The 14964-nt window shown below is 44.9% G+C and overlaps 1 protein-coding gene and 1 long non-coding RNA gene across 59 annotated transcripts in view; one reads left to right on the top strand and one right to left on the bottom strand.

Moving 5' to 3' along the window:
* Positions 1 to 1030: 1030 nt before the first annotated feature.
* Positions 1031 to 14964, bottom strand: part of LOC127909249 (tumor protein D52-like) — a 36580-nt gene continuing 22646 nt past the window's right edge. For 2 of the 9 annotated variants that reach the window (XM_052469669.1, XM_052469662.1), the window contains exons 2-8: positions 8751 to 8875; positions 8511 to 8659; positions 8102 to 8203; positions 4950 to 4976; positions 3777 to 3818; positions 2796 to 2844; positions 1031 to 2580 (exon numbers count right to left, since the gene is read on the bottom strand). In XM_052469669.1, the coding sequence (XP_052325629.1) occupies positions 2443 to 2580; positions 2796 to 2844; positions 3777 to 3818; positions 4950 to 4976; positions 8102 to 8203; positions 8511 to 8659; positions 8751 to 8875 (632 nt within the window). In that variant the 3' untranslated portion in view covers positions 1031 to 2442. Of the gene's footprint in view, positions 2581 to 2795; positions 2845 to 3776; positions 3819 to 4949; positions 4977 to 8097; positions 8204 to 8510; positions 8660 to 8750; positions 8876 to 14964 lie in introns of those variants that run through there. The other 7 variants (XM_052469663.1, XM_052469665.1, XM_052469664.1 and 4 more) reach the window with 4 other exon arrangements.
* Positions 6655 to 8095, top strand: LOC127909250 (uncharacterized). Of its 50 annotated transcripts, none has more exons than XR_008070467.1 (4): positions 6655 to 7354; positions 7421 to 7495; positions 7584 to 7677; positions 7758 to 8095. It is a non-coding gene; the product is annotated as an uncharacterized LOC127909250 (long non-coding RNA). The 50 variants fall into 50 exon arrangements; XR_008070458.1 differs by having other exon boundaries at positions 7421 to 7464; positions 7568 to 7677; positions 7736 to 8095; XR_008070464.1 differs by having other exon boundaries at positions 7421 to 7464; positions 7568 to 7677.

Consider the following 14964-nt stretch of genomic DNA (forward strand, 5'->3'; position numbering starts at 1 on the left):
GACTGACTTACTGTCGTACTGCCATACAACCCTACATCTTTACTACTGAATTACTGCTTTACTACTGCCCTATTGCCTTAATAATGTCCTACTGCTTTACTACTCTCCTACTCTTACCGCCCTATTGTCCTACTGCCTTAATAATGTCCTACTGCTTTACTACTCTCCTACTCCCTTACCGCCCTATTGTCACTGCCAGACAGCCTATCCTACTACCTTACTGTCCTACAGCCTGTCCTACTGCATGTCCTTCTGCCCTACAACCTGTTCTACTTCCCTACAACTTGTCCTACTGCCTTACAACCTGCTCTACAACCCTACAGCCTATCCTACTGCCCTACAGCCTGCCTTACTGTCCTACTGCTCTACAGCCTGTCTTACTGTCCTACTGCCCTACAGCCTGTCCTACTGCCTTACAACCTGGCCTACTGCCCTACAGCCTGCCTTACTATCCTACTGCCCTACAGCCTGTTCTACAGCCTTTACTGTCCTACTGCTCTACAGCCTGCCTTACTGTCCTACTGCCCTACAGCCTGTCCTACTGCCTTACTTTCCTATTGCTCTACAGCCTGCCTTACTGTCCTACAGCCTGTCCTACTGCCTTACTTCCCTACAGCCTGTCCTACAGCCTGTCCTACAGCCTTACTTTTCTACAGCCTGTCCTACTGCCCTACAGCCTGTCCTACTGCCTTACTTTTCTACAGCCTGTCCTACTGCCTTACTTTTCTACAGGCTGTCCTACAGCCTGACCTAGCAATTGGATTAAATGATGACAAGAGATTCTATTAGCCATAATTCATTTTTAATGGTAGAACCAAGGCTTTTCTTACAAAAGTTTTCACCTCCTCAATAAATCCATGCCATGATGTGGCCAGTCGTCTTCCAGTAGGGGAGGACTTGCATCAGGAATGTATTTACACCAAATACTCACTAGTGTCCAAGGCTGTATGTATCATCACCAATGTGGTATGTAGTAAAAAATAAAAAAAATAAAATTGGTTACAGATTTTTTAAATCAGAAGCCATCCCCTCATAATGTAAATGCAAAAATTTATTATCACACTATATATGGATATACTTTGAGAGTAAAAAAAAAAACATTGAACAGTAGAGAAGTACACAGCATCCAGTGACTATCCTGTTTCAGCATTCCAAGCAGAGAGAAAATAGCCAAGTCCCTCACAGAAACCAATGAGACAAGTGGTCCAATATTGACTTTGGCCCCACCATGCGAGGCAGTGAGTGATATAGACTGAACGGAGAGTTAAGGCCTGCTGACATACCATAATAAGAAACCACGTAACTGGTGCGGTGACCACCGTTTCACACGGATCTGAATGCACTGGCCCACCCTCTCGAATGTCAGAGTTGAGCACTATGAACTGCTTGGAGGTCAGATTTAGACCACCGCCCCTATGGTTAAACTGGGAGAGGAGTGTGTGAGCAACACTGATCTGGGATTAACTCTAGTCAGCAGTGCTCTACACCACATTACAAGTGCTAATTCAGACAGAGAAGGACACGGTTTGAAGATATCGGTGACACTAACAAATGTCTTTAACCGAGACTATCACTTCAGGTGTTAAGAGGACCATGCGTTCTCTAGAAATCAAATCTTAAAGTAGTACAGTGATTAAGAAGAAAATGAGAAATTGAAGTACCTTCCAAAATACCTGTTCCAACTCAAAGACATGCAAATATAAGGTCTCTGTGCTATTAATACACAGAATAAAGCACCCCTGGCTGTGACACATTCTATCATCTGAGTGCCATGTATCGTCTTCTACTTGTGCAGGTTCCTAAACCACGGCCATTCTAATACAAACGCACAGTCATACAAACTTAAGTGTTACGGAGTCACAACAATATTTTCATCATTTTTTAAATATTTATTTGGTTGTTGGATCTGTTTGTTGTGCTGTGGGGGTTTGTAGTGAGAGGAGGTGAAGAAGGGAGGAGGTGAGAGAGAGAGGGGAGGAAGTGAGAGGAGGTGAGAGAGAGAGGAGACAGAAGGGAGGAAGTGAGAGGAGGTGAGAGAGAGGGGAGGAAGTGAGAGGAGGTGAAGAAGGGAGGAGGTGAGAGAGAGAGGGGAGGAAGTGAGAGGAGGTGAGAGAGAGAGGGGAGACAGAAGGGAGGAAGTGAGAGGTGGTGAGAGAGAGAGGAGACAGAAGGGAGGAAGTGAGAGGAGGTGAGAGAGAGAGGAGACAGAATGGAGGAAGTGAGAGGAGGTGAGAGAGAGGGGAGACAGAAGGGAGGAAGTGAGAGGAGGTGAGAGAGAGGGGAGACAGAAGGGAGGAAGTGAGAGGAGGTGAGAGAGAGAGGAGACAGAAGGGAGGAAGTGAGAGGAGGTGAGAGAGAGAGGGGAGACAGAAGGGTAAAGAGGGTATAGTTTCAGCGGATGCCAATCTGGCTGGGGGTCAGGGATGAAAGGTCAGGCTGGTCTCACTGGAGATGTTCGTCCTGGATGACGATGGGCGTGGCCTCTGGCTGTTTCTCCACGACAACAGATGGGTCAGAGGTTGCTGTAGAGGTCAACACGTCGCCAAAGTCACCCTGAGACACCGTCGGGCTCATCTTGACCTGCAGGAGGAAGAGATACAGGTGTTGAATGAGTGAATTGATGAAGGAACCAACAAATGTATGAATTAATGAACAAATGGACTGAATGGATGAATGATTTACTTTTTATTGTCTGTTTTGTTTTTATAAAGTTCTCCCCAAATATTGAAAGAGAAATATTTTATGGCTCTTCCAAATGTACTGAGAAGTTCTTCACCACTTCTCTCATCCATTACCTTTAAAGTCTCTACTTTCTCCTCAAACGACTTGAAGGTGGGTGTGTTCCTGTGAAGACAGTGACGCCTGACGTGAGTAGAGAGGTACGAGGAGTGATATCGGCCCAGACAGGTGTGCAGTGTCTGAAACGGTACCCTGTTCCCTATGTAGTGCACTACTTTAGATCAGGGCCCTATAGAACCCTATTCCCTATGTAGTGCACTACTTTAGATCAGGGCCTTATAGAACCCTATTCCCTATGTAGTGCACTACTTTAGATCAGGGCCCTATAGAACCCTATTCCCTATGTAGTGCACTACTTTAGATCAGGGCCTTATAGAACCCTATTCCCTATGTAGTGCACTACTTTAGATCAGGGCCTTATAGAACCCTATTCCCTATGTAGTGCACTACTTTAGATCAGGGCCCTATAGAACCCTATTCCCTATATAGTTCACTACTTTAGATCAGGGCCCATAGTAGTGCCCTACGTAGGGAATAGGGAGCCAGAGTCTAACAGACACCTTACATGAACGTCACACCTCGAGGACTCTTGAGAAAGCAGAGATGGGAGGTCGGAGGTCAGGGACAATGACACACATTTATCATCATTGTTCTCATAGGAAACGTTAACCCGACAGCCCAACTGGTTAGTTAACAACTGATGATCCTAGAGTGGCTACATTCCATCCTCTTCTAGTCACAGATCATATAGACTATTGTCCAGAGGGTAAAACAGTACGAATACAAGGACAAGGATATAACCATACATTTTTATGGCAGCAAAGCACCTCAATCCCTATAGACTAGAGGGGTGTTGGCAGTGGCACCTTGACCTAAAGATACAACTCAGCAGTTTCCATAAAACACCTTCACAGTTCTACCATCCTGAACTTATGCCAGTCCGCAATGCTACAAAACGTTGTTGCAGAAGGTGCCCCAGGGGAGTAGAGGGTTTGGAAAGCTGCGGTTTGGTTGTGTGTGTGTGTTTGTTCCCTTACCTCATTACAGGCATACTAGCAGAATGCTGTAGGGAGCGTATGCTATCCGACAGCATCAAAGAAGAGAGAGAGAGATTAGCGAAGAATGAGAGTGCACCGCTGTTAGTCTAGAGAGGTACAGACACGCATCCATTCATCCTTTATGCCATTCATCCTTTATTTCATTCATCCATCCATTCATCCTTTATGCCATTCATCCTTTATTTCATTCATTCATCCTTTATTTCATTCATCCATTCATCCTTTATTTCATTCATCCATTCATCCTTTATTTCATCCATTCATTCCTCCTTTATTCCATTCATTCATCCATCCATCCTTTATTTCATCCATCCATCCATCCATCCATCCTTTATTTCATCCATTCATTCCTCCTTTATTCCATTCATTCATCCATCCATCCTTTATTTCATTCATCCATCCATCCTTTATTTCATCCATCCATCCATCCTTTATTTCATTCATCCATCCATCCTTTATTTCATCCATCCATCCTTTATTTCCTTCATCCATCCTTTATTTCCTTCATCCATTCATCCTTTATTTCATTCATCCATCCATCCTTTATTTCACCCATCCATCCATCCTTTATTTCATCCATCCATCCATCCTTTATTTCATTCATCCATCCATCCTTTATTTCATTCATCCATCCATCCTTTATTTCCTTCATCCATTCATCCTTTATTTCATCCATCCATTCATCCTTTATTTCATCCATCCATCCATCCTTTATTTCATTCATCCATCCCTCCTTTATTTCATTCATCCATCCTTTATTTCATTCAACCATTCATCCATCCATCCATCCATTCATTCAATGTGTCTATTCTCCCAGTGATCAATCTATTATTGATGACTGAGCGTAAAGAGCATGTTGAGATGACAACATGCATCAGTTACCATAGTCCTGTATGGAAATGTAGACCTACATAGACAACCATTCAATCACATGAAGCACTTGAATGAATCCTCACACAAACTCAAAATCACCCCAGCACAAGTTACCCCATGCAGGAGAGAGAGAGAATAGCCATTAACACCACAGAGAGTTGCCTTGGATTAATACAATTAATACAGTCCACAAGACTTCCTGGAGAGTAATGATCTCAGCAGCATCCAAAATGACGTATGAATTGACTGACTAATGGCACTTAGCGGGGACAGTCTTACCCAAAGGAATTGGAAATAGACTGCAATCTGTAAAGGCCAAGAATTGTATTAAAGACATGTACAGACAATGAACAATGAAGATAAAATAGATTAGTATGTGTATCCTCCCTGCCTGACAATTCAGTCTCCCCTCTTATGCTTGATAGAAATCAGTAGCCAACTTCAGGGAGAAGCTTAGCTTTCATTTATCAATCCATCTTGCTGCAAATTCACCATTATTTGTATTCAGGCTCCATGTTCATACAGTGCATTCTGAAAGTGTTCAGACCTATTTTTCCATATTTCGTTACGTTACAGCCTTATTCTGAAATGGATTAAATTGTTCCCCCCACATCAATCTACACACAATACCCCATAATAGAAAACTTAAATCTTACATTTATGTAAGTATTCAGACCCTTAACTCAGTACTTTGTTGAAGCACCTTTGGTAGCGATTACAGCCTCGAGTCTTCTTGGGTATGAAGCTACAAGCTTGGCACACCTGTATTTGGGGAGTTTATCCCCTTCTTCTCTGTCGATCCTCTCAAGCTCTGACAGTCTGGATGGGGAGCGTCGCTGCACAGCTATTTTCAGGCCTCTTCAGATATGTTTGATCTGGTTCAAGTCCGGGCTCTGGCTGGGCAACTAAAGGACATTCAGAGACGTGTCCCGAAGCCACTCCTGCGTTGTTTTGGCTGTGTGCTTAGGGTCGTTGTCCTGTTGGAAGGTGAACCTTCGCCCCCAGAGAGCTCAGAAGCAGGTTTTCATCAAGGATCTCACTGTACTTTGCTCAGTTCATCTTTCCCTTGACCCGGACTAGTCTCCCGGTCCCTGAAGAACATCCCCACAACACAATGCTGCCACCACCATGCTTCACCGTAGGGATGGTGCCAGGTTTCCTCTAGACGTAATGCAATTCAGGCCAAAGAGTACAATCTTGGTTTCATCAGACCAGAGAATCTTGTTTCTCATGGTCTCAGAGTTCTTTAGTTGCCTTTTGGCAAACTCCAAGAGGGCTGTCATGTACCTTTTACTGAGGAATGGCGTTCGTCTGGCAACTCTACCATAAAGCCCTGATTGGTAGAGTGCTGCAGAGATGGCTGTTCTTCTGGAAGGTTCTCCCATCTCCACAGCGGAACTCTGGAGCTCTGTCAGAGTGACCATTGGGTTCTTGGTCACCTCCCTGACCAAGGTCCTTCTCCCCTGACTGATCAGTTTGGCCGTGCGGCTCTAGGAAGAGTCGTGGTGGTTCCAAACTTCTTCCATTTAAGAATGGTGGAGGCCACTGTGTTCATGGGGACCTTCAATGCTGCAGAAATGTTTTGGTACCCTTCCCCAGGTCTGTGCCTCAACACAATCCTGTCTCGGGGCTCTACGGACAGATTTCTTCAACCTCATGGCTTGGTTTTTGATCTGACATGCACTGCCAACTGTGGGACCTTATATAGACAGGTGTGTGCCTTTCCAAATCATGTCCAATCAATTGAATTTACCACAGTTCAACTCCAATCAAGTTGTAGACGTGTAGAAACGTCAAGGTTGATCAATGTAAACAGGATGCACCGGGGCTCAATTTCGAGTCTCATAGAAGGGTTTGAATTATTTTTTCCCCAAACATTTAGAAAAATTGCTGGGGTAGAAGGTAGATGTGACTGGGGTAGAAGGTAGATGTGACTGGGGTAGAAGGTAGGTGTGACTGGGGTAGAAGGTGGAGGTGACTGGGGTAGAGGGTAGGTGTGACTGGGGTAGAAGGTGGAGGTGACTGGGGTAGAGGGTAAAGGTGACTGGGGTAGAGGGTAAAGGTGACTGGGGTAGAAAGTAAAGGTGACTGGGGTAGAGGGTAAAGGTGACTGGGGTAGAGGGTAAAGGTGACTGGGGTAGAGGGTAAAGGTGACTGGGGTAGAAGGTAAAGGTGACTGGGGTAGAAGGTAAAGGTGACTGGGGTAGAAGATAAAGGTGACTGGGGTAGAGGGTAAAGGTGACTGGGGTAGAGGGTAAAGGTGACTGGGGTAGAGGTGACTGGGTAGAGGCTAGAGATGACTGGGGTTGAGGGTAAAGGTGACTGGGGTTGAGGGTAAAGGTGACTGGGGTAGAGGGTAAAGGTGACTGGGGTAGAGGGTAAAGGTGACTGGGGTAGAGGGTAAAGGTGACTGGGGTAGAGGGTAAAGGTGACTGGGGTAGAGGGTAAAGGTGACTGGGGTAGAGGGTAAAGGTGACTGGGGTAGAGGGTAAAGGTGACTGGGGTAGAGGGTAAAGGTGACTGGGATAGAGGTGACTGGGTAGAGGCTAGAGATGACTGGGGTTGAGGGTAAAGGTGACTGGGGTTGAGGGTAAAGGTGACTGGGGTAGAGGGTAAAGGTGACTGGGGTTGAGGGTAAAGGTGACTGGGGTAGAGGGTAAAGGTGACTGGGGTAGAGGGTAAAGGTGACTGGGGTAGAGAGTACAGGTGACTGGGGTAGAGGGTAAAGGTGACTGGGGTTGAGGGTACAGGTGACTGGGGTAGAGGGTAAAGGTGACTGGGGTAGAAGGTAAAGGTGACTGGAGTAGAGGGTACAGGTGACTGGGGTAGAGGTGACTGGGGTAGAGACTAGAGATGACTGGGGTAGAGGGTAAAGGTGACTGGGGTTGAGGGTAAAGGTGACTGGGGTAGAAGGTAAAGGTGACTGGGGTAGAAGGTAAAGGTGACTGGGGTAGAAGATAAAGGTGACTGGGGTAGAGGGTAAAGGTGACTGGGGTAGAGGGTAAAGGTGACTGGGGTAGAGGTGACTGGGTAGAGGCTAGAGATGACTGGGGTTGAGGGTAAAGGTGACTGGGGTTGAGGGTAAAGGTGACTGGGGTAGAGGGTAAAGGTGACTGGGGTAGAGGGTAAAGGTGACTGGGGTAGAGGGTAAAGGTGACTGGGGTAGAGGGTAAAGGTGACTGGGGTAGAGGGTAAAGGTGACTGGGGTAGAAGGTAAAGGTGACTGGGGTAGGGTGGACGGCTTCTCTCTGGGGTATAAAAGAGTCTGCCTTTACGTGCATCTGAAATGGAACTCTATTCACTATATAGTACACTACTGTTGACCAGGCCCCTATATAGTGCACTATATTTTTACCATAACCCCATTGGGTACTGGTCAAAAGTAGTGCACTATAAAAGGAATAGGGTGCCATGTAATGTGTGTGCCTCACCTGACATCCTCAAACTTCCTGCTGATGGCTGAGCCCATGTTGTTGAAGGCTGCTGTGGCCTTCTGACCGGCCACGGACAGGCCCTCTGACGTCTTCTTATAGCTGTATCAGTGAGAGAGAGAGAGAGAGAGAGAGAGAGAGAGAGAGAGAGAGAAGAAAGTATGTACACATTTAATTCCCTCTGACTAATCAGCATGTAAGAACTGACTCTGCAGAACAGTGTGTGTGTGTGTGTGTGTGTGTGTGTGTGTGTGTGTGTGTGTGTGTGTGTGTGTGTGTGTGTGTGTGTGTGTGTGTGTGTGTGTGTGTGTGTGTGTGTGTGTGTGTGTGTGTGTGTGTGTGTGTGTGTGTGTGTGTGTGTGTGTGTGTGTGTGTGTGTGTGTGTGTGTGTGTATATACAGCCACGTACGCTGTAGAGGTGGTGACCTCGTGCCAGCTCTTGCTGAGGTTCTGTCTGATCTCGTTGAGAGGAGTGATGCCCAGCTTCCTCTTGATGTCTGCCAACTGGTTCTCCTTAGTTGCCAGCACCTGAGACAGAGTCAAGATCTCATCCTCCACCTTCGAGAGATATGGAGAAAAACAGGGAGACCCGATGAGACGTAGTGGGAGAAAATACTAAAGAAACTCTTTAGGTCTAAGGAAAGATTACCCTGAGCAGCTCCCCTCGAAGCTCCTCCTGCTCCTCCTCTGTCAGGGTGGGGATGGCAGGGGACACGGTCACTGACGTCACTGCATCCTCCCCTAACTCTGGGGTAAAGTCTGGTCTCACAGCCCCTGGAGAGAGAGAGGGAGGGGGGAGAGAATAGAAGAGAGAGAAAAAGAGAGTGAGGGGAGAGAAAGAGAGAGAGAGAGAGAGAGGGGAGAGAATAGAAGAGAGAGAAAAAGAGAGGGAGGGGAGAGAAAGAGAGAGTGAGGGAGGGGAGAGATAGAGAGAGAGAGTGAGGGAGGGAGAGAGAGAGAGAGAGTGAGGGAGGGAGAGATAGAGAGTGAGGGAGGGAGAGATAGAGAGAGAGTGAGGGAGGGGAGAGATAGAGAGAGAGTGAGGGAGGGGAGAGATAGAGAGAGTGAGGGAGGGGAGAGATAGAGAGAGTGAGGGAGGGGCGAGGTAGAGAGAAAGTTCAGAGAGACATCCTCACACACAAAGGGTTTCCTGTCATCAAAGACATAATAGGACCATGCCAACATTAGCTGTCAACCTGAGTAGTATCTCTCCTTCTGAAGAGGAGGAAGATGATGAAGACATGGACAAAAGATAGTCCACAAGGGGTGGATGATGGGAGTTGGAGGACCAGTTAGATTGAGACATAGCCTCTGAAGATGGACACTAGCCCAGGGGGAAACACACATATAGGCAAATCTACTTGGATGTCTGACACTGAGCTTTGAGCAGGCCAGTCAGGGCTGTACGCTGTAGGAAAGACAACACATTAATAACCTTTCTGGACGGAGCCGTTCTGAGAAAGCAGGAGAGGTGGTTCAGAACAGAGGTGTCAATCAACAAGACACACTGCCAAGTGGAATAACATGTAATTACTAGGTAACTAATATACTCTACTGTCAATATCACATTCTGCTGATTTTTTTAGTTATTTTATTTCACCTTTATTTAACTACTCAAGTCAGTGAAGAACAAATTCTTATTTACAATGACGACCTACCCCGGCCAAACCATCCCCTAACCCGGGACGACGCTGGGCCAATTGTGCTCCGCCTTATGGGACTCCCGATCACGGCCGGTTGTGATACAACCCGGGATCGAACCAGGATCTGTAGTGACGCCCTAGACCGCTGCGCCAATCGAGAGCCACTGTCCCTAACTTCCTCTGATTGGCGAAATCTAGTGTTGGCCTGTGCAGTGTGATTCATGAATTTGATACAATGCTCATCGAAATCATTTAAAAAAAATTTAAATTATTATTATATATATATATTTTTAACTAGGTAAGTCAGTTAGGAAAAAATTCTTATTTACAATGACGGCCTAGGAACAGTGGGTTAACTGCCTTGTTCAGGGGCATAACGACAGATTTTTACGTTGTCAGCTCGGGGATTCGATCCAGCAACCTTTCGGTTACTAGTCCAACGCTCTAACCACCAGGCTACCTGACGCATTAATATGGAGTTGGTCCCCCTTTGCTGCTATAACAGCCTCCACTCTTCTGGGAAGACTTTAATATGGAGTTGGTCCCCCTTTGCTGCTATAACAGCCTCCACTCTTCTGGGAAGGCTTTAATATGGAGTTGGTCCCCCTTTGCTGCTATAACAGCCTCCACTCTTCTGGGAAGACTTTAATATGGAGTTGGTCCCCCTTTGCTGCTATAACAGCCTCCACTCTTCTGGGAAGACTTTAATATGGAGTTGGTCCCCCTTTGCTGCTATAACAGCCTCCACTCTTCTGGGAAGACTTTAATATGGAGTTGGTCCCCTTTGCTGCTATAACAGCCTCCACTCTTCTGGGAAGACTTTAATATGGAGTTGGTCCCCTTTGCTGCTATAACAGCCTCCACTCTTCTGGGAAGACTTTAATATGGAGTTGGTCCCCCTTTGCTGCTATAACAGCCTCCACTCTTCTGGGAAGACTTTAATATGGAGTTGGTCCCCTTTGCTGCTATAACAGCCTCCACTCTTCTGGGAAGACTTTAATATGGAGTTGGTCCCCCTTTGCTGCTATAACAGCCTCCACTCTTCTGGGAAGACTTTAATATGGAGTTGGTCCCCCTTTGCTGCTATAACAGCCTCCACTCTTCTGGGAAGACTTTAATATGGAGTTGGTCCCCCTTTGCTGCTATAACAGCCTCCACTCTTCTGGGAAGACTTTAATATGGAGTTGGTCCCCCTTTGCTGCTATAACAGCCTCCACTCTTCTGGGAAGACTTTAATATGGAGTTGGTCCCCCTTTGCTGCTATAACAGCCTCCACTCTTCTGGGACGGCTTTAGTATGGAGTTGGTCCCCCTTTGCTGCTATAACAGCCTCCACTCTTCTGGGAAGGCTTTAATATGGAGTTGGTCCCCCTTTGCTGCTATAACAGCCTCCACTCTTCTGGGAAGGCTTTATACTAGATGTTGGAACATTGCTGCAGGGACTTACTTGCTTCCATTCAGCCACAAGAGCATTAGTGAGGTCGTGCGCTGATGTTAGGTGATTAGGCCTGGTTCGCAGTCTGCGTTCCAATTCATCCCAAAGGTGTTCGATGGGGTTGAGGTCAGGGCTCTGTTAAGGTCAGTCAAGTTCTTCCACACTGATCACTGACAAACCATTTCTGTATGTACCCCGCTTTGTGCACGGGGACATTGTCATGCTGAAACAGGAAAGGGCCTTCCCCAAACTGTTGCCACAAAGATGGAGGAACAAAGTGTATAAAATGTCATTGTATGTTGTAGTGTTAAGATTTCCCTTCACTGGAACTAAGGGGCCCAAACCATGAAAAACAGCCCCAGACCATTATTCCTCCTCCACAAAACCTTTGTTGGCACTATGCATTCAGGCAGATAGCATTCTCCTGGCATCCGCCAAGCCCAGATTCGTCCTTCGGACTACCAGATGGTGAAGCGTGATTCATCACTCCAGAGAATGCGTTTCCACTGCTCCAGAGTCCAATGGCGGCGAGCTTTACACCAGTCTAGCCAACGCTTGGCATTGCGCTTGGTGATCTTAGGTTTGTGTGCGGCTGCTCGGCCATGGAAACCCATTTCATGAAGCTCCCAACGAACAGTTCTTGTGCTGACGTTGCTTCCAGAGGCAGTTTGGAACTCAGTAGTGAGTGTTGCAGAAGATAGCTGATTCAGCTTCAGCACTCAGAGGTCCCGTTCTGTGAGCTTGTGTGGCCTACCACTTCACCAGCTGAGCCGTTGTTGCTCCTATACGTTTCCACTTCACAATAACAGCACTTACAGTTGACTGGGGCAACTCTAGCAGGGCAGAAATTTGACAAACTGACTTATTGGAAAGGTAGCATTCTGTGACGGTGCCACGTTGAAAGTCACCGAGATCATCAGTAAGGCCATTCTACTGCCAGTGTTTGTCTATGGAGATTGCATGGTTGTGTGCTCGAATTTATAGAACTGTCAGCAACGGGTGTGGCTGAAATAGCCCGAATCCACCAATTTTTATGGATGTCCACATACTTTTGTATATATAGTGTATTAGGTAGGACCTCTGATCCTATAGTTGATTAGGATTATATATATATATATATATATATATATATGGTAATAGAAGTTCACATACAGAATCACAGCTGGCATGGGTCTGTGGTTGGTACCTGTATGTATGATGGTTGATTGTCTCAGTACCTTATGGTTCGATTGCCATTTATGAAAGCAGGAAGAAATGTGGTTGGAGCTACTTGACACTAAACCAGTGATGAATCTGACTTAAAAGAGATGGAATTACCTTATTTTCCTTAGTGTGGTCGACGACACTATCACCTCCTCCCCTCCCCCTACATTCCTACAGCCAGACACTAGCATCTCCTCCTCACATTCCCAACATATTTCCAGACTTGATAGATGACAAGGTCATAGACTGTTCTCTCTACTATCGCATGGCAAGCGGTTCCGGAGCTCCAAGTCTAGGTCCAAAAGGCTCCTTAACAGCTTCTAACCCCAAGCCATAAGACTGCTGAACAGTTAATCAAGTGGCTACACGGACTATTTACATTGACCCCCCCCCCCCTTTGTTTTTACACTGCTGCTACTCTCTGTTTATTATCTATGCATAGTCACTTTACCCCTACCTACATTACCTCAACCAACCTGTACCTCTGCACATTGACTCGATACCCCCTGTATATAACCATGCTACTACCTGTACCCCTGCACATTGACTCGGTACCCCCTGTATATAGCCATGCTACTACCTGCTACCCCTGCACATTGACTCGGTACCCCCTGTATATAACCATGCTACTACCTGTACCCCTGCACATTGACTCGGTACCCCCTGTATATAGCTATGCTACCACCTGTACCCCTGCACATTGACTCGGTATATAGTCTTGTTATTGTTATTTTATTGTCTTACTTTTTATTTCATTTTTTTATTTTCGTTTATTTAGTAAATATTTTCATAACTCTATTTCTTGAACTGCATTGTTGGTTACGGGCTCGTAAGTAAGCATTTCACGGTAAGGTCTACGACACCTGTTGTATTCGACACGAGACAAATAACATTTAATTTGACTAGAAGATAACAAATGGCACTACGTAACACCGACAGGTACTGCTGGAGAAATGATACCGTCAAATCAAAAAGGATATCCTGAGTGATAACACTTTATTTGAATGATACCTACATAAGAACTTCATAACACAATCATAACCCATACATAATAGAATCATAACCCATACATAACACAATCATAACCCATACATAACAGAATCATAGCCCATACATAACAGAATCATAGCCCATACATAACAATCATAGCCCATACATAACACAATCATAGCCAAATACATAACACATTCATAGCCCATACATAACACAATCATAACCCATACATAACACAATCATAGCCAAATACATAACACATTCATAGCCCATACATAACAGAATCATAGCCCATACATAACACAATCATAGCCCATACATAACACAATCATAACCCATACATAACAGAATCATAGCCCATACATAACAGAATCATAGCCCATACATAACACAATCATAACCCATACATAACACATTCATAGCCCATACATAACAGAATCATAGCCCATACATAACAGAATCATAGCCCATACATAACAGAATCATAGCCCATACATAACACAATCATAACCCATACATAACACAATCATAGCCAAATACATAACACATTCATAGCCCATACATAACAGAATCATAGCCCATACATAACAGAATCATAGCCCATACATAACACAATCATAGCCCATACATAACACAATCATAGCCAAATACATAACACAATCATAGCCAAATACATAACACATTCATAGCCCATACATAACAGAATCATAGCCCATACATAACACAATCATAGCCCATACATAACACAATCATAGCCAAATACATAACACATTCATAGCCCATACATAACAGAATCATAACCCATACATAACACAATCATAACCCATACATAACAGAATCATAACCCATACATAACAGAATCATAACCCATACATAGCCCATACATAACACAATCATAGCCCATACATAACACATTCATAACCCATTCATAACCCATACACAACAATCATAGCCCATACATAACACATTCATAACCCATACACAACACATTCATAGCCCATACATAACACATTCATTACCCATACATAACACAATCATAGCCAAATACATAACACAATCATAGCCCATACATAACACAATCATAGCCCATACATAACACAATCACAGCCCATACATAACACAATCATAACCCATACATAACACAATCATAGCCTATACATAACACATTCATTACCCATACATAACACAATCATAGCCAAATACATAACACAATCATAGCCCATACATAACACAATCATAGCCCATACATAACACATTCATAACCCATACATAACACAATCATAGCCCATACATAACACAATCATAGCCCATACATAGCACAATCATAGCCTATACATAACACAATCATAGTCCATACATAACACAATCATAGCCCATACATAACACAATCATAGCCCATACATAACACAACCATAGCCAAATACATAACACAATCATAGCCCATACATAACACATTCATAACCCATACATAACACAATCATAGCCCATACATAACACAATCATAGCCCATACATAACACAATCATAGCCAAATACATAACACATTCATAGCCCATACATAACACAATCATAGCCCATACATAACACAATC

Source organism: Oncorhynchus keta, chromosome 19, assembly GCF_023373465.1.
Source record: "Oncorhynchus keta strain PuntledgeMale-10-30-2019 chromosome 19, Oket_V2, whole genome shotgun sequence".
NCBI classification, from domain to species: Eukaryota; Metazoa; Chordata; class Actinopteri; order Salmoniformes; family Salmonidae; genus Oncorhynchus; species Oncorhynchus keta.